The 27,393-nt window shown below is 37.2% G+C and overlaps 1 protein-coding gene and 1 long non-coding RNA gene across 7 annotated transcripts in view; one reads left to right on the forward strand and one right to left on the reverse strand.

Annotated features, from left to right (window-relative positions):
- Positions 1-257: 257 nt before the first annotated feature.
- The window catches only part of CUL4A (cullin 4A), a 39,224-nt gene continuing 12,088 nt past the window's right edge, over positions 258-27,393 (reverse strand). The window contains exons 7-20 of one of the 6 annotated variants that reach the window (XM_030477799.1): positions 25,366-25,455; positions 23,920-24,002; positions 20,709-20,776; positions 18,042-18,160; positions 15,281-15,473; positions 13,778-13,882; positions 12,698-12,808; positions 12,274-12,359; positions 11,180-11,287; positions 9,913-10,026; positions 8,399-8,504; positions 3,385-3,557; positions 2,373-2,525; positions 258-1,664 (exon numbers count right to left, since the gene is read on the reverse strand). In XM_030477799.1, the coding sequence (XP_030333659.1) occupies positions 1,569-1,664; positions 2,373-2,525; positions 3,385-3,557; positions 8,399-8,504; positions 9,913-10,026; positions 11,180-11,287; positions 12,274-12,359; positions 12,698-12,808; positions 13,778-13,882; positions 15,281-15,473; positions 18,042-18,160; positions 20,709-20,776; positions 23,920-24,002; positions 25,366-25,455 (1,605 nt within the window). In that variant the 3' untranslated portion in view covers positions 258-1,568. Of the gene's footprint in view, positions 1,665-2,372; positions 2,526-3,384; positions 3,558-6,736; positions 6,974-8,398; positions 8,505-9,912; positions 10,027-11,179; positions 11,288-12,273; positions 12,360-12,697; positions 12,809-13,777; positions 13,883-15,280; positions 15,474-18,041; positions 18,161-20,708; positions 20,777-23,919; positions 24,003-25,365; positions 25,456-27,393 lie in introns of those variants that run through there. The other 5 variants (XM_030477800.1, XR_003990316.1, XR_003990315.1 and 2 more) reach the window with 5 other exon arrangements.
- Positions 6,971-13,133, forward strand: LOC115604558. Its single transcript, XR_003990318.1, has 2 exons — positions 6,971-7,972; positions 13,033-13,133. It is a non-coding gene; the product is annotated as an uncharacterized LOC115604558 (long non-coding RNA).

Raw genomic sequence — 27,393 nt, forward strand, 5'->3', positions numbered from 1 at the left:
CTGAAGTACCATATTCTCACAAAGGCTAAGAAATTAATATTTAATATGCATCAAAGATTTTATTTGCATTAACTGAAGATTCAAATATTAAAATAAGTCTACATTAAATTACAATATTAAATACGCTTTAAATACAATAAACTAAATGTGTTTAGTTTCTAAACACAAAGGGAACAAAAATAATTCGGAAGAATGTAATATAATTAATGACACCAGGTGACAGAATAAGGACTTTCAGATGTAAATCCACAAGATGCCAACTCTCAGCAATGTTTACTTTAAGAAGAGGTGGTGGCCTCTTAATTGATGCACAAACCTTGTAGTACATAAACTCAGTATGGTATGTCTCAAGAAAAAAATATTGCTCAGTTACATTCTCATTTATGCCATGATCAAAACTCCTTTGGTAGCTCTTTTTCAGAATGAAACACGCTAGTATGCAAATCCGGAAAAATAAAGAGAGTCTTGTTGCAAGTATTACCACAAAAGATGTCTTCCTTATAGTTACAGTTATCTAACAGATCTACAGTGTCTTTCATTCTTGAATTCAAATCAGCTTACATATATACAATATGAAACAAAGTACTCACAAAATCCTTAGTCTTTCAAGACAAAAAACTATGCTTTCACAATATCGAGACCATAAAAGTCTTTTTAAAAAAAGGGGTTTTCTTTTTTCAAGTGGAGCACGCTGTACAGTAAGTTCCCTATATGTTATTTTCAAGGCAAAACTAAACGTTACGGCCGTTACATAAAGTGATGAACACCCGTTGCCCTAAAATGAGGTAGGGCCTCTTGACGCAGATCTAATCTTTGCCACCCAAGCCAGCAGAAGTAGTAATAAAATGATAATCCATATTTTAGCTAAATAATCCAACAACTCACTACACACATGAATGCAGTTGTCCTCTTGGCACTTCGGGGATCTCACTTCAAAACCTGATTTGTCCAAACCAGACTGAAGCTCATAATCATTTGAAAGAAAGTTAACTGAACACAAGGTGAAGGGGTTTCATGGTGCGTAATTTCAAAAAGTCAGTGTATTTCAACAACACTGCTTGTATGTAAGTGTTCATCAATGAAGGGTTTTAAAAAGTTACCCCAGTTGTCACTGTAGCTAAAGAATGCAGCATATCGGGTCTTTATGGATGCAGTTAGGAACACATAAATGAAGAAATCAGACTTGCATCCATCACAAAGTATTTCTCACACGGGTAATTTTACCTTTCCGTCCAACTTCAATGACATTGTTAAACAAAATTGTAAAACTAAATTTTGAAGAACCCAAAAGAACAAGAGAGTAACTAAAAGAAATAAAAACATGACACTTAAAATTAAGTAGTCTTGATGAGGATGATCAATTAACATGTCATTTTTCTTCTTTTCCACAGGAGTGCATGCAGCTGGTTGAATAATATACATCAACCTGAAACCTGCTAAAAGGAAATTCTGGAACAGCGTAAGTATTTGGTGTCCTGAAGATATAATGTGCATGATTTTGGGTTTTATTTTGGGATTTTTTTTTTCTTTTTCAATTTATTTTTTTAAATAAAAGGATTTCTTCTCCATTAAGCAACATAGTGGTACTGATTAGGGTTGTCTTTGTCTCTCTCCATATAGTCTCTGTCAATGAGAGATTCAATCCTCTTTTTCAAGTCTCCAGGCTACAAGAAAAGATGAGATTAGAGTAACAGTAATATAAATGCAAATATATTTCATTTTAAAAACTAGGGCTGGTAACAGCTCCATAAGAAGATGTGCCATAGTAAATATCTAAATACAATTTCCTACTGATACTCTGGCTTATATTACTTTAGACAGTAATTTTAATACCTTTATCTTTGGATTTGATTAAGATGTATTTCATATTCCAGTTCTGGTGTCCCCAACATAAGGATGACATGGAACTGTTGGAGTAAGTCAGCCTGGAGAAGGCTGTGTGGAGACCTAATAGCAGCCTTCCAATATCTGAAGGGGGCGTACAAGGACACCAGAGAAGGACTCTTCATCAGGGACTGCAGCAATAGGACAAGGGGTAACGGGTTTAAACTTAAACAGGGGAGATTTAGGTTAGGTATAAGGAAGAAGTTCTTTACTGTGAGGGTAGTGAGGCACTGGAAAAGGCTGCCCAAGGAAGTGGTGAATGCTCCCTCCCTGGCAGTGTTCAAGGCTGGGCTGAATGGAGCTTTGAGCAACCTGGTCTAGTGGATGGTGTCCCTGCCTGTGGCACGGCGGTTGGAACTAGATGATCTTAAGGTCTTTTCCAACCCAAACCATTCTGTGATTCTTACTCTTATGGACAAGCTGAATGGAAAAATATATTACATATTCTTAGATAATCTTTGGATGGTTTGAAAATCAAGATCAGTTACCTTTACGGGAAATTTCAGTTGATTATACAACTCAGAAACAAGGAGATTATGACCAAGAGTCTTTCTCATCTTCATTATTCGTACAATTGCAGCATCAATCTGGTATTGCCTGTCTTGAAATACTCTTTCAGTTGTGCTGACCTGTTCCTCGACCTAAAGAACAATACAACACCATAAATCAGATCGCCTTTTATTGCTATTTTTAATTAATTATATTTCTGTAGTTAACCTTTACAATGAAATGAAACTCATGTATCCTTATTCATCTTTGAGACAGAGTCCTGCATTACTGCATGCTAAGACTGTGATGCTGAAGCATACTGCTAAAGCAAGCCAAAGATAAAATTAAGGATAATGTAAAGAAAATAATAACATGCATCTTATTTTAATTTTATTTGATAAATTAAACTAAATCTTAAAAACTCACTCCAGATTTTTGACAGAACACATAATGATTTGTCAATCCAAATACAGCAGTCTTTTGTATCAAACTGATCAGCTCCAATTTGACTTTTAGAGATTTTAATATGCAAAGGCAAAAGGAAAGAAGTCAATGTTCATTAAAACATGTCACCTTGTGCCAGGAATTGGGATTCAAGTACAACAAAAATATCTACTGCAAAATCAGGGACAACCCTGACTTCGATAACTCCCATACCCACTAAATAAAGAAGTGAGATGGTGACATTTGCTGTATGAGTTCAATATAGTACCAACACTTCAGCCATACCACAGAAACTTCAAAGATGGACTGAAACACCTACAAGATTCTATCAGTTTTATATATAGACATTTAAATTCACAATCATAGGAAGGAACCTATAAGGGTTTCTTTCCAATTTCAGTGAGATTTAAAATCTTTAGTGCCTCTGCAAGTCATCCTGACTACCAAAAAATTAAACACCTGTTTCCTTTCTCCATATGCAAAAACTACGAGAGGAACTGCAGAGATTCTGTCCCTCCAAGTGGGATATGTAGATAAACAGAATGAATGCAAAAATTAAATACATACTGTTTCTTTCATTTGGATTTGGTTGATCTTTATTCTAAACAATTTGTGCTTGAAATCACCATTAAAGATGAATTTATCTCCATCTTCTACATCCTTGCCCTTTGGATTTTTAATCAATACTCGTGCTTTTCCACAAGCTAAAGACTGCAAGGTTCTTCTTAATTCACTGTCCTCTGTGAAGAAGTTCAGAGTTAGGAGAAAGAAGAACAAAGCATTAACATGAAGAATTTTATCCGATTAATCTAGAAATACATTTGAAAAGTCACTGGTTTTATCTTAATACCTTCTTCCAGCTAAGTTCAAATTAGGTAACAAATCACAGCCATCAAGCTGGGTCTCACATCTTTGACAGGCAAGTGCTAAGAGCGTGCATGAATTGTACCCATCAGGAAGACAGACCTGTGCTCACCTCTATGATTACTAAAAAACCCTCTTTAAACTACTTTGACTAAACAGGCATTTATGATCTTTCACACTTTCTGGGGGTTTCACCTTCAGTAAATGCAGATCACCAGGTTGTGGTTTTGTCTAAACCAAAAAAAAGATGCTGTTCCAAACACTCAATACACTTCTGGAGCTTTGCTTCTGCTTGGCATGCTAAGTCATAGGTTGCAGATTCCTTCCCTTTGGCATACTATAATCACTGAAGTAAAAACTACAGCTCCTACTAATGCTAGGAGAAAGGCAGGTAAAAACAGAGTATATTTGGACAATGCATCTCATTGGACAATGCAAGAAGCACAGTTACCAAAAAGCAGGTGACCATTCTTTCTCCGAGTGTCAGTTTATGCATTTTCTAACTATATTAATGTACCAGTGACAACTCATTTCTTTAAAAGGACTGGCAACAATTTATTCTAACAGTGACTGGAAAACACAAGTTCCAGCTGTGGTCAGATGAAGACATTATTCATGATGCTTATATAGTAAGAGATTCACGGGAATACATTAAATAAGCAGAATATAACTTAAGATCACTCTCATGGTGTTCTCAAAAATCAATGTGCATGCAGGAAATTGGGAGCTGACTCAATTTGAGTTGATTTGACATTTCCGAATTAAGACCTGCCATTAATCTTAGGCAGCTAACTTGATTCCAGTTGGGAACAACCACATCATACTTTACAGGGATTGGATCAAAATGTCTGCTCACCCAACATGGGTTCTTTGATTTCGCTAGTAAGATAGAGAAGCCAAAAGGTGCCTGAATTCTTGTGCTGTGAGAACTAGTGAATTCACTATTTACTGCCTCTAAGCCATCCGTAATTCAACAGACTTGTATTTCCTTCTTTTCACCTCTCTCCATATTGTCATGCCCCAAGTTTAAGAGATGAACTCTCCACCCTCTGCATGGGAACTGTTCTATACCTGCTGTATTTCTTCTTATCCTTTTTTCTCCTTATCTAATTCTACTATACACCTGTAAGTACAGGCTAACCTGAAATTTGTGAAGTATCCAAACACAAACACACACACAACATAATGGTGCTTTCTACTTTGTTCTCAGTAACTTCCCCAGAAGTTACCAAGATGCTGTTTGCCCTTCTGATTGCTGGTGAACTCTCAGTCAGTCTTTTCAGGGGACACAATGACAGCACAGCTTCACTCCCCAGCAGTCATACCTAACAAAGCCAATCTCTGACGTGATTAAGGTTATTCCCCCCACCCAGCTCCTGCCCCAGATATATTCGTCAACACTGAATACCATTTGATCTCCTAATTGTTCTACAGTGCAAGATCCCTTTGTAACTTTTACACATTTCAGATTTGACCTTCCTAAGGAATCAGCATCAAATTCTGACACATGAGTATTCATCTTCTTCAGGTCATTAGTGGCCATGATGAATAATACATGGAGATCCCAAATAAAAGCTTCCTTTCACTATTCACTGTTTCAGAGTTTGTGAGGAGTTCTTACAAAAACTTTCAAAAAGCCAAGTGCACAGATATGATTTTGGATATGCTTGCTGACTCTCTCAAAGAATTTGAAAATAAAATCATATATCACATAAATTATGCTGGCTCTTCCCTAATATGCATTTATCCATGGGCCTGCCAATTCTATTCCTCCCAGTACAGACCGGCTACTCTGCAATGATCTGAAGAATTACCCCATGAATGTAAATAAATAAATAAATGAATTTAGCATTGCTCTTGTCAAGCTTGCACCAAGGGTCACTTGAATAATAATCTAGACAGATTCCTGTAAAGCTTGGGGTGAATACTGTTCAGTTGGTGGTGGTCTAATTTACTGTCCGATTTACTCATCTGTTCTAACCCCTTTACTGACACTTCAAATTGCAATATTATATTCTGCCCTATGGTATTTAAACGGCCCTCTGAACTCTTCTGCAGTAAACACCAATATGCAAAGAGTGGGTAATCCCTCATAATAGAGCCTCAACATAAACACGTTAATTAACTAAAAAGTACACAAGACTTCCACCACCTCCAAGAAAAAGCTGGTACATGTGAACACTAAAGTAAAGGCAGTGATCAGGGCCAGTTCTTCAGAGTTGGGAGGTTCAGTTATCTCTTTCAGTGTTTAGTTTAGAACTGAAGAACACCCACCCTGGGCCAGAAGGTCCATCTAGCCCAGCACCCCGTCTCCAGCAGTGGCCACGAGCAGGTGAGCATAGAGCAAAGCTAATACAGCTTCACTCTTCCCTGCTTTTCCTCCTCTCCCCATCCTACTGCTTGCTAACTCTCCAATCACGGCTAAAAGACTTCCTAAACCAGAGGTGGCTTCTACGTGTTGAGAAACCTTCAGTGCTTTCCTCTTCCTTGAACCTGTCCCCTTGAACTTTTGGTCTATTTACTTTAGTCCTAGTACATACAACTGTTCCTTCTAAAGAAGCTGTCCTATGTCTTCCATCTTTATTCCCATTCTCTGAACTCTTCTCAGATCCACTATGTTATTTCTAGATGATGGAGGGAGAAGTCTGACAAACCTATAGACTTTCTAAAACCTTAAAATGTGCCAGCAATTTCTTTTTCACTCCCTTTGAATTTAGATGGAGTCCACTTTTCTTGTACATGTTCCCCCTGTTTCAAAGGCTTTCCTATTTCCCAAGAAATCTAGACCCTGTTCCATACATTATTTTTTAAAGCACACATTGCAGTTCTGCCTGTCTGTCTAGCCCTGCACATGGTGTTTAAAACATTTAGAAACAGTTTCTATGGCAACCCTAATGCCCAAGTTTTGCCCTCCAGGATTTCTTCCATGTGCTGTTATTTGTACCCATGAGCCAGGATCTCTGGTTCATACTGGGTGGTCTCTCAAACTCTGGCTGTCAACACCTCTGCCCTTAGTGGTCAATTCACCAAGCAGCTGCATCACAAATTCAGCTACCTTCTCTAATAACTGAATCACTGTTCTTTTCCAGTTAGCCAGGATACCAGATTTTGGCAGGGTACCACTGAGCAAAAGGATCATCCTAGTAGCAGAAGGCAGGAAGAGCGCACTGTGGGATCTATTTCTGACACCATTTCTGGCCATAAGAATTTCCTTTTCTTTAGGAGTAGGGGGACTGCTAGGTGGGAATGGGACCTCTTTAAAGCAGCTCCAAATGCCTTGTGTAGGCAGAGCCTGGAAAGACGAGAGATTTTGTGTCATCCATCCTGACCCGATGGGAACCCTGTGGATCATGAACTGTCCTCACTACTGCCATTCCTACATTATTTCCCCATAGGGGAGAGAAACACAGGCATGGTGCAATGACAATTTAGGTGGCTCCCAACTATCAATTCCAGCCAGCTGCCTTAAAGACAGCCTATTGAAATCCTTTCTATTGTGCCATAATGGAATGGATTTCCATGCAGCAGATTTGATCTGTTGCTGTCAGGCAGCCAGAATGCAAGCTCCAAGGTACAGCAAGACAAAATGGGAAAGCAGGATCTGGATCAAGCTTGCGTGAACTTACGTTTGTTCTGTAACCATTGTACTCTGACCTAATGAGCCTCTCTGGACTATCCTGATGCTTATCATTTACACTGGCATGAGTTTTCTTCAGCTCCCTTAGCATTAATGGTGTGGATGACTAAGCAACTTAAGCACTGACGCTGAGAAACTGGAGCACACAGGCTGTACTGCTTTCTGCAATGCATCGTTCTGAAACACAGGGATTCTTGATATTCCCATTCTCCAGTATTTTAGTAAATATATTTACAGTATTTTAGTACTTGCATGGGTTCAAATACTCTTTCAGCTGTTGCTCTATTGGGTTGATCTTAAGATTCAATATATGAAGAGCTGCTGGGTATGACCTGCTGGTTGCTGCAGAAGTTCCGGAGACTAAAGAGATGATAGCATTACCATTTTTAATGCCAATGGCTGTAACTATTTCAAGAAAGTGTAAAAATAAAATAAATTTAAAAAAACACAAACCAAACATCCAAGAGCGTAAGAACACAGAAGGCAGATACTGCAGATGGTTAAAAGAAAACTATACTTTTCCTCAGTTTTCTTTGTTCTTTCTGCTTTGAGGTTTCAAGCAGCTACAAACGATAAACCCTACAGGACACTGCTCTCCTTAATGAATCAGACCTCTTGCAAATGAGGCACTCCAGCAACAGCAATGGAAAACAGGTGGGCAAGCTCTTTGAACTGTTCAACTGAAAATACTCTCTTGAATCACGCCAAAATGACAGCATTCTGCAACAGATCATTTTCAAAACACAGTATTTGAAACTGTAATAGAACTAAACCAAGCTGTAGACTCAACAGTCTTTATCATGACTTGAATTTTAAGAATTGCAGTGATACATTTTGTAAATCTAATAGGTTGTTAGTAGCACCATATGCTACACAGCTCTTACTATTAATTTTGTGAAGCTATCTACATTAGGAAGTAGCAGCAGTGTGTTTTCCTCATCTCTTTTGGGGTATACATACTATTGATCCAATTTGTTCTAATGATCATGGTAAATTTCTTAAAATTAGGCCTTTACATACCAAATCATAATTGGCAACCACTTGATGAATAAATTTAAGAATCAAAAGTATTCGTCCTACCTACACCAGTGGCCATTTTAATTTCTTCGAAACTGAATTCATCTCCTTCATTAAACATAAGCAACACTAATGTCTGAAAGAGCGATACTTGAAATTCTTTCTTTCCCTAAAAAAGAAAAGAAATATCAAATAATTAGAGGTAATATTCAGAGCATTTTCTATTGTATCCTGCAAATCTGACAAGTTACAGAGGCTATACATTCTTTTTTCTAATTTTAGAAGAGATGTGCATTTTAGAATGCCTAGCACACAGAAGAATCTGCCTGAATGCAGTACTGAGGAAACAGGATATTTTTAAAACTTTGGGTTTTTTTGCTCCTCTAACATTAGCAATACAGCACACAGCAGAAGCTCATTAGAATGGCCTTGTATTTACTTCACATAATTTACTTCATTTTAATTACAATACATGAAATTCTGGCTTTGCTGCCATCAATAATGAATCTCTTCATACTTCAACCAGGTTTCATTTTATGGAGATGAGCAAACTAATATAAAAGAAATCTTGGTGTTGGATCAAATATGAAAGAAACAAAAGATAATTTTTTGGTTTACTATGATACAGAATGATTGTATTGTTAGTAGCACAATATTTGTACGAACAGGCAATGGAAAGGAAATAGCTCAAACTCTTCAGGCAGCTGTAAACACCTCTGTCAATCAACAGCTACAAACCTATCCATCCTACTGTTGCATAACACCTAAACCCCTGAGCTTCACAGTCACAATGAGTTAGCTAAAGAATTTAAGGGGTTTTTTGTCTTTGCTCTGGCTCAATTAAAATGCATTATCAGCAAGGCAAGATATTCTGTGAGACAAAACAAAACCACATTAAGAAACAATATTGTTATTTAAGACTTCAATAATTCAACAAGCATTTAGATTTTAATCACAGTCATTACATGACTAATACCCTTCAGTCTCTTTTTGTATCAGTGAAGCATACTGAAAGTGCCACCAGTATTTCTATGATAAAACAATTCCATATTTCCATTTTCTTCACTATGTGAGTGGTGAGGCACTGGCACAGATTACCCAGAGAAGCTGTGGCTGCCCCATTCCTGGCAGTGTTCAGGGCCAGGTTGGACAGGGCTTGGAGCAACCTGGTCTAGTGGAAGGTGTCCCTGCCCATGGCAGGGGGTGTTGGAACTAGATGACCTTTAAGATCCCTTCCAACCCAAACCATTCTATGTTCCTGTGAGATTAAAAATAAAAAGATTCTGCCTTTTTTTTTTTCATTAATTTCTTGGTTTATTACAACTTACTTTGTTCAAATGAGCAACAATTCCTATCAAATGAATACTAGTATCATATTGTTGTCTCCTGTTAGCTAGGTAGTACTTCAGTTTAATTATAAAAAGCCTACTTTCTATACAAAAATAACAATATTGAATTGTGACTGTCCCTCCACAAAAATATTACTATCTTTATAAAAAATACATTACATGACTAGATTTCTAATAACTGACTTAAATTTTATCCAAACAGGCTAAGCATTAAACAAGCAAACTTACTTCCTTAAATTCTGCCTTTAGGACAGCATGCCCTAAAGTGGTCTGCCACTGAAGCTTTCGACCACTGTGTTTTCCCAGGTAGAAGGTTTTAAACACCTCTTGAAGCTTTATCATCTGTAAAGCGAAGAAAGATAAACGTTTATTAGGATTATACCAGTGCAGTGATGCTGGATGATTTCACACATGTAATTTCTTTATTCTCCTCAACAATGTTTCACAATGAGTGTTTTTGTGTGAAAAACTAAATCCAAAGTGCAAAATTCTGCTCTCAAGTACACTGGTCCTATTACGCACAAAGGAAAGTCCCAATTCAAAACTAGCTTTTTATTTCTCCCTCTTTTTTGGTTGTGGGTTTGTTTTTTTTTTTTGTTTTTTTTTTTTGCTTGTTGAAAAGTAGAATAACCCCCTGTAAAGGGTTTTAAACCTCAAAAATAAATACAAGCTTTGTCCTGGACTTGAAATCTGACCAAGAGTGTCAAGGAACAAAAAGCATACCTCTCACACCTATACACTGACTATTACCATCTCTGCCCAAGTTCTTCCTTCAGATTCAAGTCTGATTCCAGGACTGTATACCCTCTTACTTCCAAGTAAGGGATTTTTTTTACCCCTCCATTTTCATGGCGTGTTGCTCAGGTTGGATCCTTCCAAAGTAGTCTGCTACAGAGGAAAAGATGCCACAGGAGCAAGAACACAAAAGCTTCCACATCAAGCAAGATATTGCGGGAAATAGGACTGCAAATCCATATTTTAACTTAAATCACTACTGACAGAAGCTTTGCAAAATCTCTCGACTTGGAAGCAATCTTTTTTCAGGCAAATGCCATTGAAATGCAGGGTTTTGTGTGACACATTGCAGACAACAGAGGAAGGATCTTACAGAAAAAAATAATGTGCAGTAACATAACTACTGGCTAGATCAAAGTGCCTAACCAATGTAGTTAAAGATTGGCTAAATTACTGCCCAGTTTTAAATTTGTAAGTGCTTGACTGCAATGTTAAGTAGGACACTGATTTTATTTTAATACTACCTTTACATCATTATTATTATTAACAAAAAGATAAAACTCCCAACACATTAAGTGAAACAATAATCTGAAAAAAGTGATTTTATCCACTACATTTTATTTTTTCAATTTTGGCATCTGTAAAATGAGATAAAACCCTTAAATAACTAGCAGAAAAACATTAAATGAAGGGCATTAGTTTACGATAGTGATTATGATTCTGCTCCGTAAAGTGCATTTAGAAGAATTTAAACACTAACCTCTGAATTTAAGTGGACTTCCATAGGCGTATAAGTTGGCCAATATCCCATAGTTAATATATTTACTGTCAGGTCTATATTTCCTGGGTCACTTTGGTTCTGCATATACTAAAATACAAGAGACAAAATCATTCAAGTATACCGTCTGCATGCTAAATGAGAGAGTATATATACTTAAATTAGAAATTTAAAATGAGTACAACGATGAAAAGTTTCTACGTGCCACGTCCTTGGATAGATGTGCTCTACCAGGATCTTGAATGACAATTTAATGCCCTCCTCCTGAATCTCAAAACACAGCAAGTGGTTGGAAGTAAAAAGAAAAGAACAACATGCTTTGAAGTATCCTAGACCACTGTCTTTACAGGGTATTAAGGTTGAAGGAACTTTAACCACACATAAAGAAAGCAATAAAAAAAAACTTTTGATCAGAAGCCAGGGCAAGAACTGTAAGGTCAAAAGAATTCCACACCTGTTAGACGAAACATTTTCATATAATTTGAGCAGAGCATCAGTGAAGCCAGGCTGAAAAGTCTGGGACAGAAGTCACTAGAGTATTTTATTACAGAAGCAGGTGTCCTGGGACAGATCTCTATCCCAGTATCCTGTCTTCAATAAGGCCCCAAACAGGCACTCAGGGAGAAGTACAACAACAGGATGAGTATATACAGTACTTCCTCCAAGCATTCCTTTGGTCACCAACAGGTTGGAAACTTCGAGGCTGAGACATACATGGTTTCTGTTCACTTAGCAACCTTCAGGGAGTTTCTCTGGTGTGGATCATTCCCAAAGAATTCATCAGAGCAGCAACAGTTTACAGAATGAAGGGCATGGACTTTAAAGAATGTCAGACAACTAAACTACTATGTGGTATTCAGACTGTGATTTACTTAAAATGGAATCAAATAGAACTGCAAAAGGTGGTTTTCTCTGAATAGATATACAATAAATAAATTCTCTTCTATAAATAGAACTGTAAGTAGGACCTGCTCAAAAGCTGTTCTGTTTAATTTTAGCTTAATCCAAGGTGTAACGCCATTAAGTGCCTCCCCATCACTATTGAAAATTCAGCACACAAACAGAAGCTAATGTACCTGCTTAAACTGAACCATGACATCTTTTGACAGTTCCATGTCCTTGAACATGCCCTCCAGTTTGCTGGTGAAAGCAGCACCACATTCTGTCACACGATTAAAGCAAAGATCCCACAGTTACAAAGCAGCACACAACAAGCAATAAAGGTTTAACCTGAGACAGCTGAGCCAGATTTGCCAGGTTACAGAGTACACACAAATAGGTACACGTTGTAAGGATTTTGCTCCTCTATAGATAAATTAAGTGAACCAGTTACACATCTAAAAGGTCAGCCCAAGAGTTCTTGCTGAGCACAATGAAAGCTGTGATATGCTCAGCTATTACTTAAAATCTGGCTTGTCACTTCTTAAATCATAAGAAAATAAGGATTCCAATTTACATACCAAAGAGTAATAAATATTTAACTCATCTGCAGGTGCCTACCATGTTTAAGCTTTGACAACATGGACTTCTCAGCATCTACTGATGCACTTTTTCCAACCAGCAGTCTTTTGGCCAAGTCTTTCTTATAAAATGCCTCAAACACATCTTTCCCTGTATGGAAATTGAGAAAAATAAATTAAATACAACTGAAATCCAACAATTTATTTACATCATTGCACTTCAGGTTTATGACACAAGCCTTTCTCATGACATGCTGATCAGCAGAACAATATTCACTACGCAACAGTGAAAAAAACCATGCAGACAACTTGTTCTCTTCTTATATTTTAATTATTTTCTTAACATATTTTGCTAAATTCTTTCTTTTTCCCCAGGAACATGGGCTGCCTTGTTTTTCCCACTGGGTCAGCTGCAAACCACATGAAACTATTCCAGGGTTCAGAAGAACATTCTCCCTCCAGTAGCCCGATTTATTCGGGGGGGGGGGGGGGGGGGGGGGAAAGGTTCCTCCTATGTACTAAAATGTTTCAAAAGCCTCAAAAGCCTAAGTGAAGAAACATTGACAGAAGTCTTCTCACTTGGTTTGTGATAGCCTTTTGAAATAAAGAAGTCATACAGACACACACAAGCTTTCACACCTTAAACCAGAGCTTCCGCCAACCTTTTCTATTGATAGTGCAAAGATATCACACAATCATAGAATTGCAGACCGTAGTATTGTTTGGGTTGGAAGGGACCTTGAAGGTCATCTAATTCCAAACCCCTCCCATGGGCAGGGTCACTTTCCACTAGAGCCTTATTTTCTCCAGGCTGAACATCCCCAGCTCTCTCAGCCTGTCTCCACAGGAGAAGTGCTCCAGCCCTCGAAGCATCTTCATGGCCTCCTCTGGACTTGCTCCAACAGGTCCACGTCCGTCTTGTGTTGGGGGCCCCAGAGCTGGACCAGAGCAAGATCATGTGTTGTCCCTCCAACACATATTGGGGTGGTTGAAGTACCCCATGAAGACCAGGACTTACGAATGCGATGCTGCTCCTATCTCTTACTTTCAAAGGAATGCAGTTCTGCTAGTAGCAAGGAAAAGAGTTTTAATTGCATCAACAGTGAACGCTATTTCTTACCATGAATGAATCTAAATATGATCATGATTTTGTCAAGGATTCTTTCCAGCTCTTCATCTGTTGCTTCTTTATTACCAGCTCTTAACTTGGAATCCACATATTTTGCTACAAATAAATAAAACAGTTTAACAGCTTAAAAAAAAAATATAATCTAAAATAATCAACTTAAGCATCTCCCACTTGAAATATTACTGTATGTTAAATGTTAAAATATAGGATAAGTGTTAAATTTTCTATTTCTCCTTTTCCCATCCCTCTGTGCAGTGGAATGATAGAGCCCTAGTGTATACTGCCATAATGGAAAAATATCACAAAAAGGAACTGTCCAAGAAAAAAAAAATGAATACAGTATAACCGGTAAAATTAATGCATTAGAAATTCCCACATTTTATGTTACAGTCATAGCAAGCACATTACTTGTTGAAAGACAATGTTTTGGAAGCGTACAATACATATGAATGTATTTTATGAGAAACAGAAACAAACAACACAAAGAAGACTATATTTTTTGTAGACCTTCAGCATGTCTCTCATGCTCCTTGGTAGGAGCATACCAAAATTTAATCAGAAGCAATGCTTTCAAGTTAGTAGCTTCAGAACACCAGAAGTAACGTTAAGCCACGAGTTTAGCTAACTATTTATTAAGCCACATTAGTATTTTATACTTCTGCATTTACAGAAGGAAACCTTTGCAGGAGCTGAAACACCACAGTGCACAAATGACAGAGGCCTGTATCATGGCTTCGACCTGTATCTTTAGGTTGTACAATTTGTCCTACATAAAGCTGGTTTTAGAAGGAAGCCACAAAACAAGCTGAATAAAGGCAAACGAATGTACACAGGAAAAACAACCAACAAAGGAGCAGGATCCTCTCCTGGTGTAAAATGCTACAGCTCCAGTTTTGCTGCAGAAACACAGAGCAGCTTTTGCCAGATTAGGGATAAACCCAGTAATAGTATTTTTAAGATGGTTTTATTATTTTTCCCCTTAACGAACACTAGTTGCCCCTTCAAGGTAATTTTTTCTCTATTAAAACTCCTTGTTTTAAAATTGTTCTCCCAACCTCAGCCTTCAAGGCAGATAGGAGGGCTGTACTTAATCCTGTCCCATACACCCAAAGAACTACTACTACCACAGTTAAGAACAGTTCCCTTGGGGTTTTTTTGCCACAGCTTCTCTTCCCCCTAACTATTTACTTCACTTGTAGCATCAGCATTACACTCCCTCAGCAGTGGTTAGCACCAGGCACTGTGCAGGAAGCAGAGCGCAGGGACAGCAGAAGTTGGCATGCTCCATCAGGACACCACGCACACACCTAAGAGCACACCCAAGCTCCTCAAACCCACAGCGCTCCCAGGTTGACTTTCGCCTTATATCCCAAAAACGAGTCTCCTAAAGCAGAATGCGCACTGCATCGCTATGGCACTAGCACACTCAGCAGCATTATCTTATCATGCTTTCTATAGGTTTTTGAAATATTTTACAGAAAAACATTTAGGTACCTATCAATTCTGCAGGCTTATTTGGTCTCTTGTTGATAAATGTTTCAAAGGACTCCTTCATCAAGTTTATAAATTTTTCATTTTTCTGAAAGCACACTTCTATGATATGGTCCACTTTATCCTTAAAATCTAGTAGCTCTTGCACCATATCCTTGTCTTTTTCAGGATTAACCACTATTGTTGTCCCAAAGTTCTGTAAAACAAACACTTTTGATAATAAAATACTTTAGAGTGCTACCTATCTCCCCGAACAGACACATTTACCCTTATAAAATTTATCATTAGAAAGAACATTTTTTTTCTTTTACAGAGCTACTCATGTGACTGCAAGTTTTCAAAAAATGAGATGCATTGAAATTTAAAATAAAAACCCAGACACACATTAATGGATTTCAAACATTAGTGTTTGATTTAAAGATTATATACATTTAAGACAAAAGCTAAAAAAATAAAATAAAATAGACAGTAGACACGACTGTATGATGTGCAACTTTACAGTTAGGTGCAGAACTACGTGAATCATGTCAAAAATTACATGGAAGCTGCCTCAGAAATGTTAAGTGTAATGGAAAACAACGTGCTATTTTTCTTAAACCCACTAGAGAGCTCTACAGATGGAACAGGTGACAAAAATTCAGCCGCCGCTCATCACTCCAAGGTTTCTCTTTCAGCAGGGGCTTAAAAGCAAAAAAAAACCCAAACCCTGACGTGCAATAAAACAGAACTTTTCCATTTGCAAGAAGCAGCCACAAACTTGTCTTCCTTTTCTTGTTCCTACATTTATTATCTTGGAGATACAATACCATTTGTCTAGTGAACCAAAATATCCTGTAAGGGAGGATTTTAACCTACTGGACAATTTACAATTGCTTAGCAACACTGATCAGTGCCCTAGACAGAAACATCTCTCTAGGTGAGCAAGAGGAACATCTGCATAGTACAGCAAAACAGTATTTCACTGGTATATTTTCATCAACTAGAGTATGGTAGCCACAATAACAAAGACAGATGGGGAAATCCTTCCCCAAACCTCAGAAAGTCTTCTTCAAGATCAAAATATCCACTGTGATCTTTCACTGAGATCTTTCTCAAGTATCATTCAGAGTGCAGCCAAACACAAGGCTGCCCAGGGTCCTTAGATTCAATATGTGTATCACAAAATCACAGAACAATTTGGGTTGGCAGGACCTCTGAAGATCATCTAGTCAATCATATTTGACACTTAGCACAATTTCCCCTTCATTAACACAGCATTTAGACATCTCACGGTCTCTGTCAGTTACGTTCATAAAGAGCAAGGCATTTCCCCCATGCTGCAAACAGCAGAAGGCTGATACCTCTGAAATCATAAAAAGGTGACTACAGTAAAGCACAGACCTTCACCCTAGTGACTTGTCATGTGCTGTGCTTTTTCTTACACTGACTCAGAAGATAAAAGTTCTTGAAGCCTTTAATGCATCCTGTCATACAGAATGTTTGAAAGAAGATTTACTGACACTATAGAAAATGGTTTCTAGCTTTGTGAGTCTGTAAAAAACTTCTTAAAAACAAAGCTGTAGTATGTCCGATTCTGCAAGACATAAGGAATGATAAGCCCACTTAAGAGCTGGCTGCTGTGAAAGGAGATGTTCTGATTCTCCTTCCCTTATTTTCCTACCTGTCCTGAACTCGTGCTTCTTTCCCTGGGCCAGCACATGGAATTTTCTGTGAGCCTCTTTAGCTTACTAAACCTGCCATAAAACTGACCTCACCCAGGTACTGTTAAAACAGGTCACAAAAGAGCCTATGGAGTGGCAGGCAGCACAAAGGTTAAGTCAGGAGCATGATCTGGGAGCAAGGAAGAAGAAAGATGTTTCTTCTCAGCCACAACAAGCTATTCAATTGACCCAGCTGCCTATGGATCCATGGGCTGAATATGGGGACACTGGACAACACCCTGCGAGGCAAACTCCACCTTTGGATTCATAGAGGAGTGACGATGTCCCACTCCCATGGGCTGCACACTGGTGAGCCAAGCCGAACTCCTGACATGGGTGTGCAGAAAGGCACCTCTGAAATGAATTGATGTTGTGCTCTTAGTCCTGAAGGTTGATGAACACAAAGCAGATGCAGGGGAGAATCATCATATCAGGAATTACCAACTCCAAAGAGAGAGCAATATCTTCTGTGAAGCTTTTCTGCTTTCACCTTGCAAGAGCACTAGAGTGCAAGTTCTCTGGGATAGCATACTACATGCACATTATGCCTAGCAAAACAAACCTGAAGCATCTAAATATGACTTTGGTGATGGATCATTTTCAAGACGAGTATTCTGTTCTAAATAGCTTAAACATTCACCAGCATTACTGTAATTTGGTTACATTAGCACTGCTAACCTGCAGTAGAATAGCTACATTCTGATGTTTCACTGGTTTTGCAGACATGTAAACAGTTGAGTGTATTTGTAGCAAAACACAACACATAGTAAAGTCCAGCATACTCTAAACACATGTGCACTTGGCTCTATTTAAAAGCAAAGCAAACCAGAATAACTTCAAACCTATGAGGAAAGCAATTTCCAAGTAGAAATTTCAAACTAAAACTTAGGTGTTGCTGTTTCTCATCATGTGACTGTTACTGGGGGGGGGAAGCATTAGCATTCCTCCCCATATTTGCTTAAAACAGAATTTTCATGCATACGCCTACATATTATTCTTGGTTTTGATAGAAGAGACATGATAACAGCATCAGTTTTTGCATTAGAAAGAGATCTTTGAAATACCTTGATGTATTCACTCCAGTGTTGCAAAAGGATCTGCTGCCCACCTTTTACCCGGCTGAACAGCTGGTATGTCTGGGTCAAATCTGATATTCTGTTTTCATCAAGCAGGTTATCAAGTCCTAAAAAAAAAATAACATTAAGAGCAAATTTTAATACAGTTGCATAAATACAGTTAGAAATTTATCACAAGAATCTGTGAAGTACATCAAAAGACCCTCCAGTGTGCTTAAAATATATGAAGTTTTTAAGACTAAATTTCTGAAAGCAAGTGATATGTTCAGAGTTAACATGTCTCCTTGTTTAAAGTGTCTGAAATGATTTATGGTACAGTATTTTAAAACTGTTTCAACAGCAGTACTCTCCCAACAAGGAAAGTTGTTGACTGTAAGCCTTTTGCAGAATGTTTATGAGCAGCGCTTGATTTGAAGGGAAGAGTCTTATCAAGAACCTCTAAAGAATGTCAGAAAACTATAAGCTAAGTAAACTGTGCCAAATTTAAAGACAAATACTTGCAAGATTTTTTCTGTGGAGTGTGGTCAACCGTGTTTTTAGATAGAGATTGTGATATGAATTGTCTACACTCACACCAAAGGAGTAACACAAGACTATTTTAAATGGTGTTAGAGTGCAAAAGATTTTCAGTCACTACTGAACTATCCCATTTTCTGCTACATTCTTAATCTTAAAAATACTTCCATTGTTTATTTTAACTTTCTTACATGTTCAGAAAGCAATGAATGTTCAAGAATGATGCCAGGCAAACTTTTGCCTGATATTTTGGTATTTTCTAAACTTCTGAGATATCAGAAGAACAGGCATACTTTAAATGTAAGACAACAGATTACAAAGTCTTGAATACATGTGATTGGTATTCTTTTGGTATCGAACAGGGAACTGAGAAATGCCCATTCCATCACATCCAAGCATGACCTGCTATTGATTTAAAGACACCAACACACGAACTGCTTTATTATAACTTAGATGATAAAGTTTAACCTTTCTTCTTCCTCTGGCATATGAGGTGTGTGACTGAAAAAAACGTTTTATAACACATTTGACAAATGAAAAAGACATCCAGGAAAGTCCTCAGACATGAGGCTTCACGCAACTTCCACCACAGCTTTGGTGGAAACTTGGAAAAACTTATTATACTCACAATGAAAAAAACCCCTAATACCTATTCAATGGCAGTTGTAGTAATAAATGAAAACAATGTTTCTTATACATACCCTGTATTTGTAAGCTTTTTCCCCACTCTGTATCAAACTGACTACATCACGTGCCTTCTCCTAATGAACAAAACCTGCAAAGGGCAGTATCATCTTCTACTTGCACAGAATACTAGAATGTTATAATCAAATTACTATGTGCCCTGGATCAAATAAATGCAGAAAGTTATGCAAGTCCTGTTAGCTTTCTTTTTTTTTTCTTCCAAGTGCAGACATAGAATGCAAAAGCTGATCCAACAACACTACTGTCCTAAAACGTAGTAACTAGAAAAATCGTACACATCTCTCCATATTTACATGGATGGTACATATACATTATAAACCAAGAAAAAGTTTAGGTTAAACAAGACCTCATACTTTTGGTTAAGCCAACTGATAAAACAAATGCCACTGGAGAAGTTACCTAGAAACAATACTTGAATTAAAGAGCAAAATTGACATATATCAACAAAAAAATAATTATTCTTACCTTCTCTTTATGATAATCTTAAGAATAGCTAAGATGGAGTGACCATGCTTATTTGTATAAATGTATTTAAAACAGTGAAATGACTTATTCCCGGAGTAGTTCAGAGAAAACTACGAGCATAGGTTATCTTTAAAGGGGACAAAGAAAGAAGTGAAAGGGGTATGTATAACAACCTGAAAGTATTGAGAAACATGCATGTGATGGAGCTCAAAGATACCAGATTACTAGGGATATCTCTTTTGCAGCAGTAAAGGAAGCAAAGATGTAAGGACAATTTGGTAGAAGATCTAAAACCTAAAATATGGCTACTGCAAGGAAAGAAAAAGATCATTTACAGTATTAAAAGATCAGGGAATACTGACCAAACCCAGAAATTCAGTGAAAAGGGAGAGACTAAAAGTTAAGAGGGACAAAGATATGCTGCTTTGAAGACAGTAATGCCTGAATAAGGACTTCCTAAGAAGACTGCAGCTTTTATCTGAAATTATCAGGTAAAATATAGACAAAGGCATATGAGAGTTCATTGCCTCGGAATGTTGTCGGTTCCAATAACTCATGATTCTTGAACTATACAATCACAAGAATATGTGAAGCTATTGCACTTGAGCTGTGTGATTATCACATAAAAGAAGCTACAATAGTAACTGCAGCACTCGTTTAGAAGTTTATAGAATTCTATGAAATAAGCAGTTCCAAAGATTTAATACGAAAGCCCATTGCTGCAAGTCAGAGATTTAGGGGATTTAGCAACTTTACAAATATGGAATTATATTTTAGAGATTTGTTTCCATGTATCCAATTTACTTGTGACAGTGGGTTTAACAGTCATAGGGTTGGCTTTCTGTATCTGTGGAAGTTTTTCCCATGGCTAATACAACTCCTTAAATAAAAGCTATGGAGTTTATAGTTATTTCAGAGCATGAGAATCTGTTGCTTATTGGAGATTACATTAATTAGAAAAAAAAATACCTTTTTGCAAAATAGCTGTTAAGTGTTCTCCTAGTAGCTGTTTCTCCACACAAGCAATCAGTGGTTTCCTAAATAAGGCAAGAGAAGTACATCAGAAGTATTAGAGTATAAGGGAGTTGCCTCCTGTCACAGAGTATTTGTGAATAACTTACATTATAATAAACAAAAGAAAAAATAAAAAATCAACGATTTTCTACTTAAAACAGAAGCTACAAATTAAGACAAAAATGTCACATCTGATATAAGGCAAGAAAGAAAACAATAAACCATGTATGTAATTGATAAAGAAATTCAGGTTTGAATACTAAAAAGCAAGTTCTTGCACAGTAGAAGAGAGAGTCTTAAATACCAAAAATCAATACAAAAAATATTTCTGGAAAAAAGTCAAATTGACTTTTTTTGGAAACAAAGAAGCAAACAAACAAATCAAATAACAAAACAAAACGAAAACCTCCAGGGGCTTGAATTCCAAACCAACACAATAGATGCTGGTGATGTTCAAAACTCAAACTTTTCATCTAGTTATGTATGCAGCTACACAAGCATAAATTGAGCTAGAACCACAAGACTCACATTTGCAAAACATTTTAAATTTCTCCTTGAATATTCCCTAGTTTTTACTATTAATGAAATACTTGTTTGCTACATTCACTTTAGACAGGCCTGAAAAGTAACAGCAAATTTTTCTTTACATCCTTTTTAGCCTAAATGAGGAAAGAAATGCCTGTAGTGCAAAGGGTTAATTAATTTCAGTGTTTAAACTTCTACTGCTGCTTGCAATATGACAACAAAAGACCAATCATTTCTTTCCATTTCTGTCCAAAGACACCATTTCTTTCTGGTGTTCAGACACTTAATTTAGATTTTCTAGAAGAAAGGTGCTCGACACTGATGGATGGGAGCCTTTTATGTAGCAGCATCCACTGTATGTCCCTACCACCTTTCCTGAAACAGCCCATCAATGACAAGCCTGACCTTCCATACAATAACAGTTTTAGTCGCCTCATCTCAAAAAGTTTAAATTAGAATTTGGAAAGGTTCAGAGAAGGGAACAGGTGACAAAGTATGCAGCAGCAGCTGCAAGAGAAACAACTGCATGTGTTAGGGCTCTTCTTTCCGGGAAAGAGATGACTTAGCAGGGATACAGTGCATTGACAGGCAGGGAAAAGGTGGAAGGGAACTGAGCGGTCACTTTCCCTTCCAATACAAGAACTGGGGTCATCAGTGATGGTACTGGGAGCCAGACTCAAACAAAAGGAGGCAATTTATCACGAGGTGGTTACCGCACCAGTGGAACACTTCGCCAAAGGCTGGCACAGATGGAAAAGCTTGTGTGAATCCCAATGAGACAATGCAAGTATTTGAAAGAGATCCAACCAGACAAACCACATCAGGTTCAGAAAATACCCTGAGCTGAAAACAGGCAGATACTAGGAGAGTATCAGGGCATCACATATACTTACTGTATTCTTTCCCTTTCAGTGGTTGTAAGCAAACGTGAAATACCAGTTAGACAGACTCTTGGTCTTAACACATATGGCCATTTTTATGGTCACTTCCGCATTCCCTGAAATTTCCATCTACTGCTATCTACAGCTGCTGGCTTATCTCTAAAAGCAGGAGGAGTCAAGGTTGTATAAAATACCATCCTTTGCCCCAGAAGACCTATTCTGCCTATGGGGGAAATAAGGACAATTTGTCTGCTTAAGACTAAGAGTCAGAGAGCTATTTCCTAACAAGCAGAAAGAATATTCATCTTGACTGCTAGATAATGAATGAGCCTGAAGATACCTTCTGTACAGCCTCAAAGTCATCTACCTCAATCACCTACTGACCAACCAGGAGACGTGCTTATTCTGATCAGCTGTCCAGAAAGGCATGTAATGATGGGCTGAATACATCACTCTGCGGGCTGCAACACCACACCCTCCATGTGTGGCACAAATCTGAAGTATTTTGAATGGTGCCTCCCATGATGGTTTTGTCCTGGAAGTATCACTTCAAGCCCAGTAACTAAATTTAACATCCTTTCTACTCTTTTCATGCACGCCCAGAGAGACAGTATGACCTGAGGACAACTCAAGGGCACTAATTTTAAGAACTGCTGTTTCTTAATGCAAAGAGAGAATATTAGTGCAAAGTCTTCTAAAAGTAGGTTTTTAAGCCTTTAACTAATGACAAGATTCAAAGCAAGGACTTGATGTATATCTAGACTGAAAATATATCAACCTATTTTTTAGCATAAACAGTAAATAAATATATATACACACACTGTAACTTCATATGTAGAAATAGTTCCTTATATTTTAATGTGAGTGATTTTGCCAGAAAATGTTAGGAAGAGGATTCAAGTTCAGGTATCTACCATGACAGACAATGTATGTGTGTGTGAGTATATATAGAAAATACATCTAAGGAAACTAATAAGTTAAAAAGATAATTTTTATTCAGTTATCCTTCTGAGACCCAATGAAATACCAATACATCATCCAGAAAACTAAAAAATAAAATAAAATGTTATGTTCTTTATTAATTATCATGTTATTTAAAAAAAAAAAAGGCTTACTGCAGGACAAATTATATATGGATATATAATGTGTCAGTGATTCTGCAGTACTTTCTGAATGCACATTCTTACCTCAGCAAAACACACAATATTACTCAACACCTGAGTGAAAAAAGGTACAAGGTACCTTGCACAGTACATTGGCAGCAGAGGCACCAAAACTCACCTACTGTTAAGTTCATATTCTGGACTGCTCATGAGTGATGTTCCTGTTCTCTATCCTACTCCATAATTTAACCTTTTCTTTTCCTTTTTATTTTTTTGTTCCTAACATGTCTTTCTTTCTCTCAAGGGATTTGTGGTTAATGTTTTTATCATTGAATGACATGAATGACTAAAATCAGCTGCTATTTAGATAATGCGAATTTGAGTTTTTATATAATGCTTTGTTAACTTCAGTATACACTGATAAATCTTTCTGGACAAATTTCTTCCTCTTACTCAAAGTATATTTTGATTTTGAAAAAATGAGTTTTGATTAAAATAAAGTCTTAAAAAGCCCGAGTTGTATCACAAGTCTTGTCAACAAGATAATATTTGTAAGATAATGGAGAAATAATCTCTGTCTCTCTACGACCGCGGATAATCACACTGTTTTATGAAAGATGCTTGACTTACGCTAAGAATGACAAAATTTGTACTCACTGTGTGGTGTGGTCTAAATATGTTATTACTCTGTCTCCTTCTTCTTCCAAACGCTTATTAACATGGTGAAGATATTCTGGGACCTAGAGAGGCAAGAGAACATCAAGTTCAACTACCAAGGTATGACAGGCAGATAATCTTGCTCCATGACAATTATTTTAAAATACAAATTTATAGAGAATACTAATTGGAAAAGACTATTCTACCAGAATGTTGTCACATAGTACCTGACCTATATTTTTATTTATCAATGTTAATTTATATTAAAAGCATTGTAACTGCACCCGACGGAAAGAAAGAGAAAAACAGAAATCTGGGGATTTTTCAGAGGAAGTTAATTTTTTCTCAAAACTCTTCATGAGCTAAACTAACCCTTAAAGTATCATGGAGCAGATTTTCAGTTGGTGTGAGCCACATAGTTCTATTATTTCAATGTCAGTTTCTTCATTAGAGTATCTGTGTCCCTATGAAGAGTTAACACATTTAGCACATATTGCAACAGAGGTATGAAACTCAGGTTTCAAATTATCAGAAGTTATGCATATGTGCATATATGTACATCTATGCCCACACACACATGCATGTACATATGCATATATCTGCATATGTGTATGCATTATACTGTAAGCACATGTACTTAAATATACTTACTGTAAATGTAAGTATACATGTATATACTGTGTAAGTTAAGGCCTTACTCTTTTTGTGTTTTTCCACAGCTTTCCACTAGGTATATAAAAGCAGTAAGGCTCTTGGTCTCAAAATCTATGCTGAAGCATTTCACCTCAAGTCCCAGTGGAATGCCAGGGAATGAGGTGAATGGAGCAGGATTAGACACAAGGATTCACCTCAATGCAATGTAAAAAGGAATTTTCAAAATTACTGTAGTTACTCAGTGTTAAAGCTGAATTAATAAAGGTAGCCTTCTGTATTTTAGACCACCAAGAAGCACATACAGAGATAACCACATCTGCAGACTGCCTACTGCACAGCATGACATTATCTCGAGAAGACAGAAAACAAAAATGCATTAAGTATATTTAATGAATATGGAAAAGAAACAAACAGGAAGATAAATGCAACAAAATAGTAAAAAAGTAAACAGTTTACTTAGGTAATAACCACATAGTAAAATGATGCCAGTAGATCTTTCACAGCAGTTGGGGAAAACTAATATTGATGGCACACTTTATGTGGAAATTACTTTTGTGTAGTGTGACTTTGGCTACACAAAACACCACTGTGTTTCTCCACCCTTAGTTATGTATTTCAAGCACCAAGGCAATCTGGAGTCTGCTCTTCCCTTTGATACAATACTGCCCATCAAAACACGTGAACGTGTATCAGTAAACTTCATTAATACATCATGGCACTACCAGAAGTTCTCATGTGATCCCGCAGCAGATAAAACTAACAAAACAGCAATCTTCTACAGCATGCGCCTACCTCTCTTTCCTGCATTAATCTTTGGCCTTCTGCAGCGTATAAACAATTTGTCTCTTCCAGGAACCTCTGTTCAAATGATTCCTTGTAAACCTGTTAAGAAATTAATTTAGTTACTTACATTAAGCTGCCAATAAGGATAGCATATTTGGGCTGTCAGGCATAGAGGGCAAGTAAATTGTCAAGAACGCACACAGTTATGAGAAGTCTCAGAGTAACATTACATCAACACTAAGGTTCTCTGCCCACTGGTTTTAGGAAGACTGAGGTCAGACCTGACTTCCTAGTGCAGCAATAGCATGTTTCAGTCATCAGTACTCAAACTGTCTAAATTGACAGGCTTCTGTTTAAGGCACAGAGCCCAACGTCAGGACCCGACATCACAACACAGCAATGACATCTAATCCACCTGAGCTTAACAGTCCCACTGGTATTTCTGTGGCAAAAAAATAAATGCTTTCAACTAGTGAAACATTTGCACAAACCAGATAATTCCCACCAGTAAAAAAATGATACGCTCAGTAATGCATCTTCAGATCTGAGGTTTATCTGAGTGGCCCAGGAAAAACAAGTTATACCAATAAGCTGAACTCCCTTTCTCCAGGAAAGGAATATGGTATGTAAAAAAGGGCATGAACAACAATCACGGACATGGAAAAAATTCTGCAAAATGATTAACAGTTTATTATGGAAAGGAGGTAAGTTAGAAAGGACCACTATATAAAATAGTTAAAACAGTCTGAAGAAGGTAGCTAGAGAATAACATGTTAACAGAGGGACTGTTAGTTAAAAGAAAAAGGAAAGATTCCTTGAGTGTGGTGGAAAAATAGAAGAAAATATTTCTTCCAAAACATACAGCAGAGCTGTCAAACATTATATTCTGACCTTTTTTTTCCCTCTTACGTACTTTTAAAAGCTTGATTTATTTTTTTTTTAAATGCAAACTTAAATATGAAACCTCTGCTTGACAAGCATTCAGAGCATTATAGTTCACTAATTCAGCATCACAAGTAGACATCAACTCATTGTTTCAGCCTTCTCTTTACAACAGCTCCATTTTCAACAGAACCAAATACTAGATTTCATTTCTTACCTTCCTTTTCTTTTGGATAACTGAAAAAACATTAACATCACAGTATACGGAACTGTTTTCTGCATAAAACACGTGTAAAGCTCTACAATAGGAAACAACTATAAAATAGGATCTATGCAAGGAGGAATCAACTTTCAGCAGCTGGGCCACAATGGCATAATTGATGAAAAATTAGGAACGAGTAGAAGATTATTACAGAGTTATGAGCACATCTCTGTCTCAGTGAAGTGACAGATATCATAAAAGAACAGATTAGACCAGGTTAGTTTCCCTAGTGAAAAAGTAAAACTACACTTTTGAGCTAGTGAAGGAGAATGCAGACTTAAATCCAATTCTGTAAGAAAGATCAAATAAAAGGTAATGTTTATCTTTAGTTAGCAGAACACTTTGATAAAAAATAGTAAGTGTTGAAAAGTCAACACCTAGAAAAAGCTGATACAATTAGGGAAACCTGGCAAATAACAATGGGGAAAAAAGTGGGGAAAAAGCACACAAATCAGATCCGCACCTCCACATTATGTAGTCTGAAAAAATCATTGACAGAATTTTGCCTTCTCTCTTGAACAGAATAATTAGTTACTAATTTTTCTGGTACACTAGAGAAAGTTACAGATGAAGGTCAGGAGGATTAACATGAAAGGCAGAAAAGCAGGTAAGCCACCTGACCCAAAAGGACTATTTTATGCAGCCTTCCTCATTGAACTCTTTTTTAAACCTTCAGCCAGTTTCATAACTCTGTGCACCACTGGGGAACTGAGCAACCTGAACAGGTTTTGAGAATGAAAGACAACTTAGAACTTTTATTGCACATCATATAAGGCTGCAGTGTCAATTAGAGCACAACCTATCCCCAAGTCAGCATTTTTTAGTCTATTTGGTTGCTTAGCATCTACGCTAATGGAAAGTTCCAGTAAGTTAAAGATTGACCTTATCTATTT

This window comes from Strigops habroptila, chromosome 2 (genome assembly GCF_004027225.2).
Source record: "Strigops habroptila isolate Jane chromosome 2, bStrHab1.2.pri, whole genome shotgun sequence".
NCBI lineage: Eukaryota > Metazoa > Chordata > Aves > Psittaciformes > Psittacidae > Strigops > Strigops habroptila.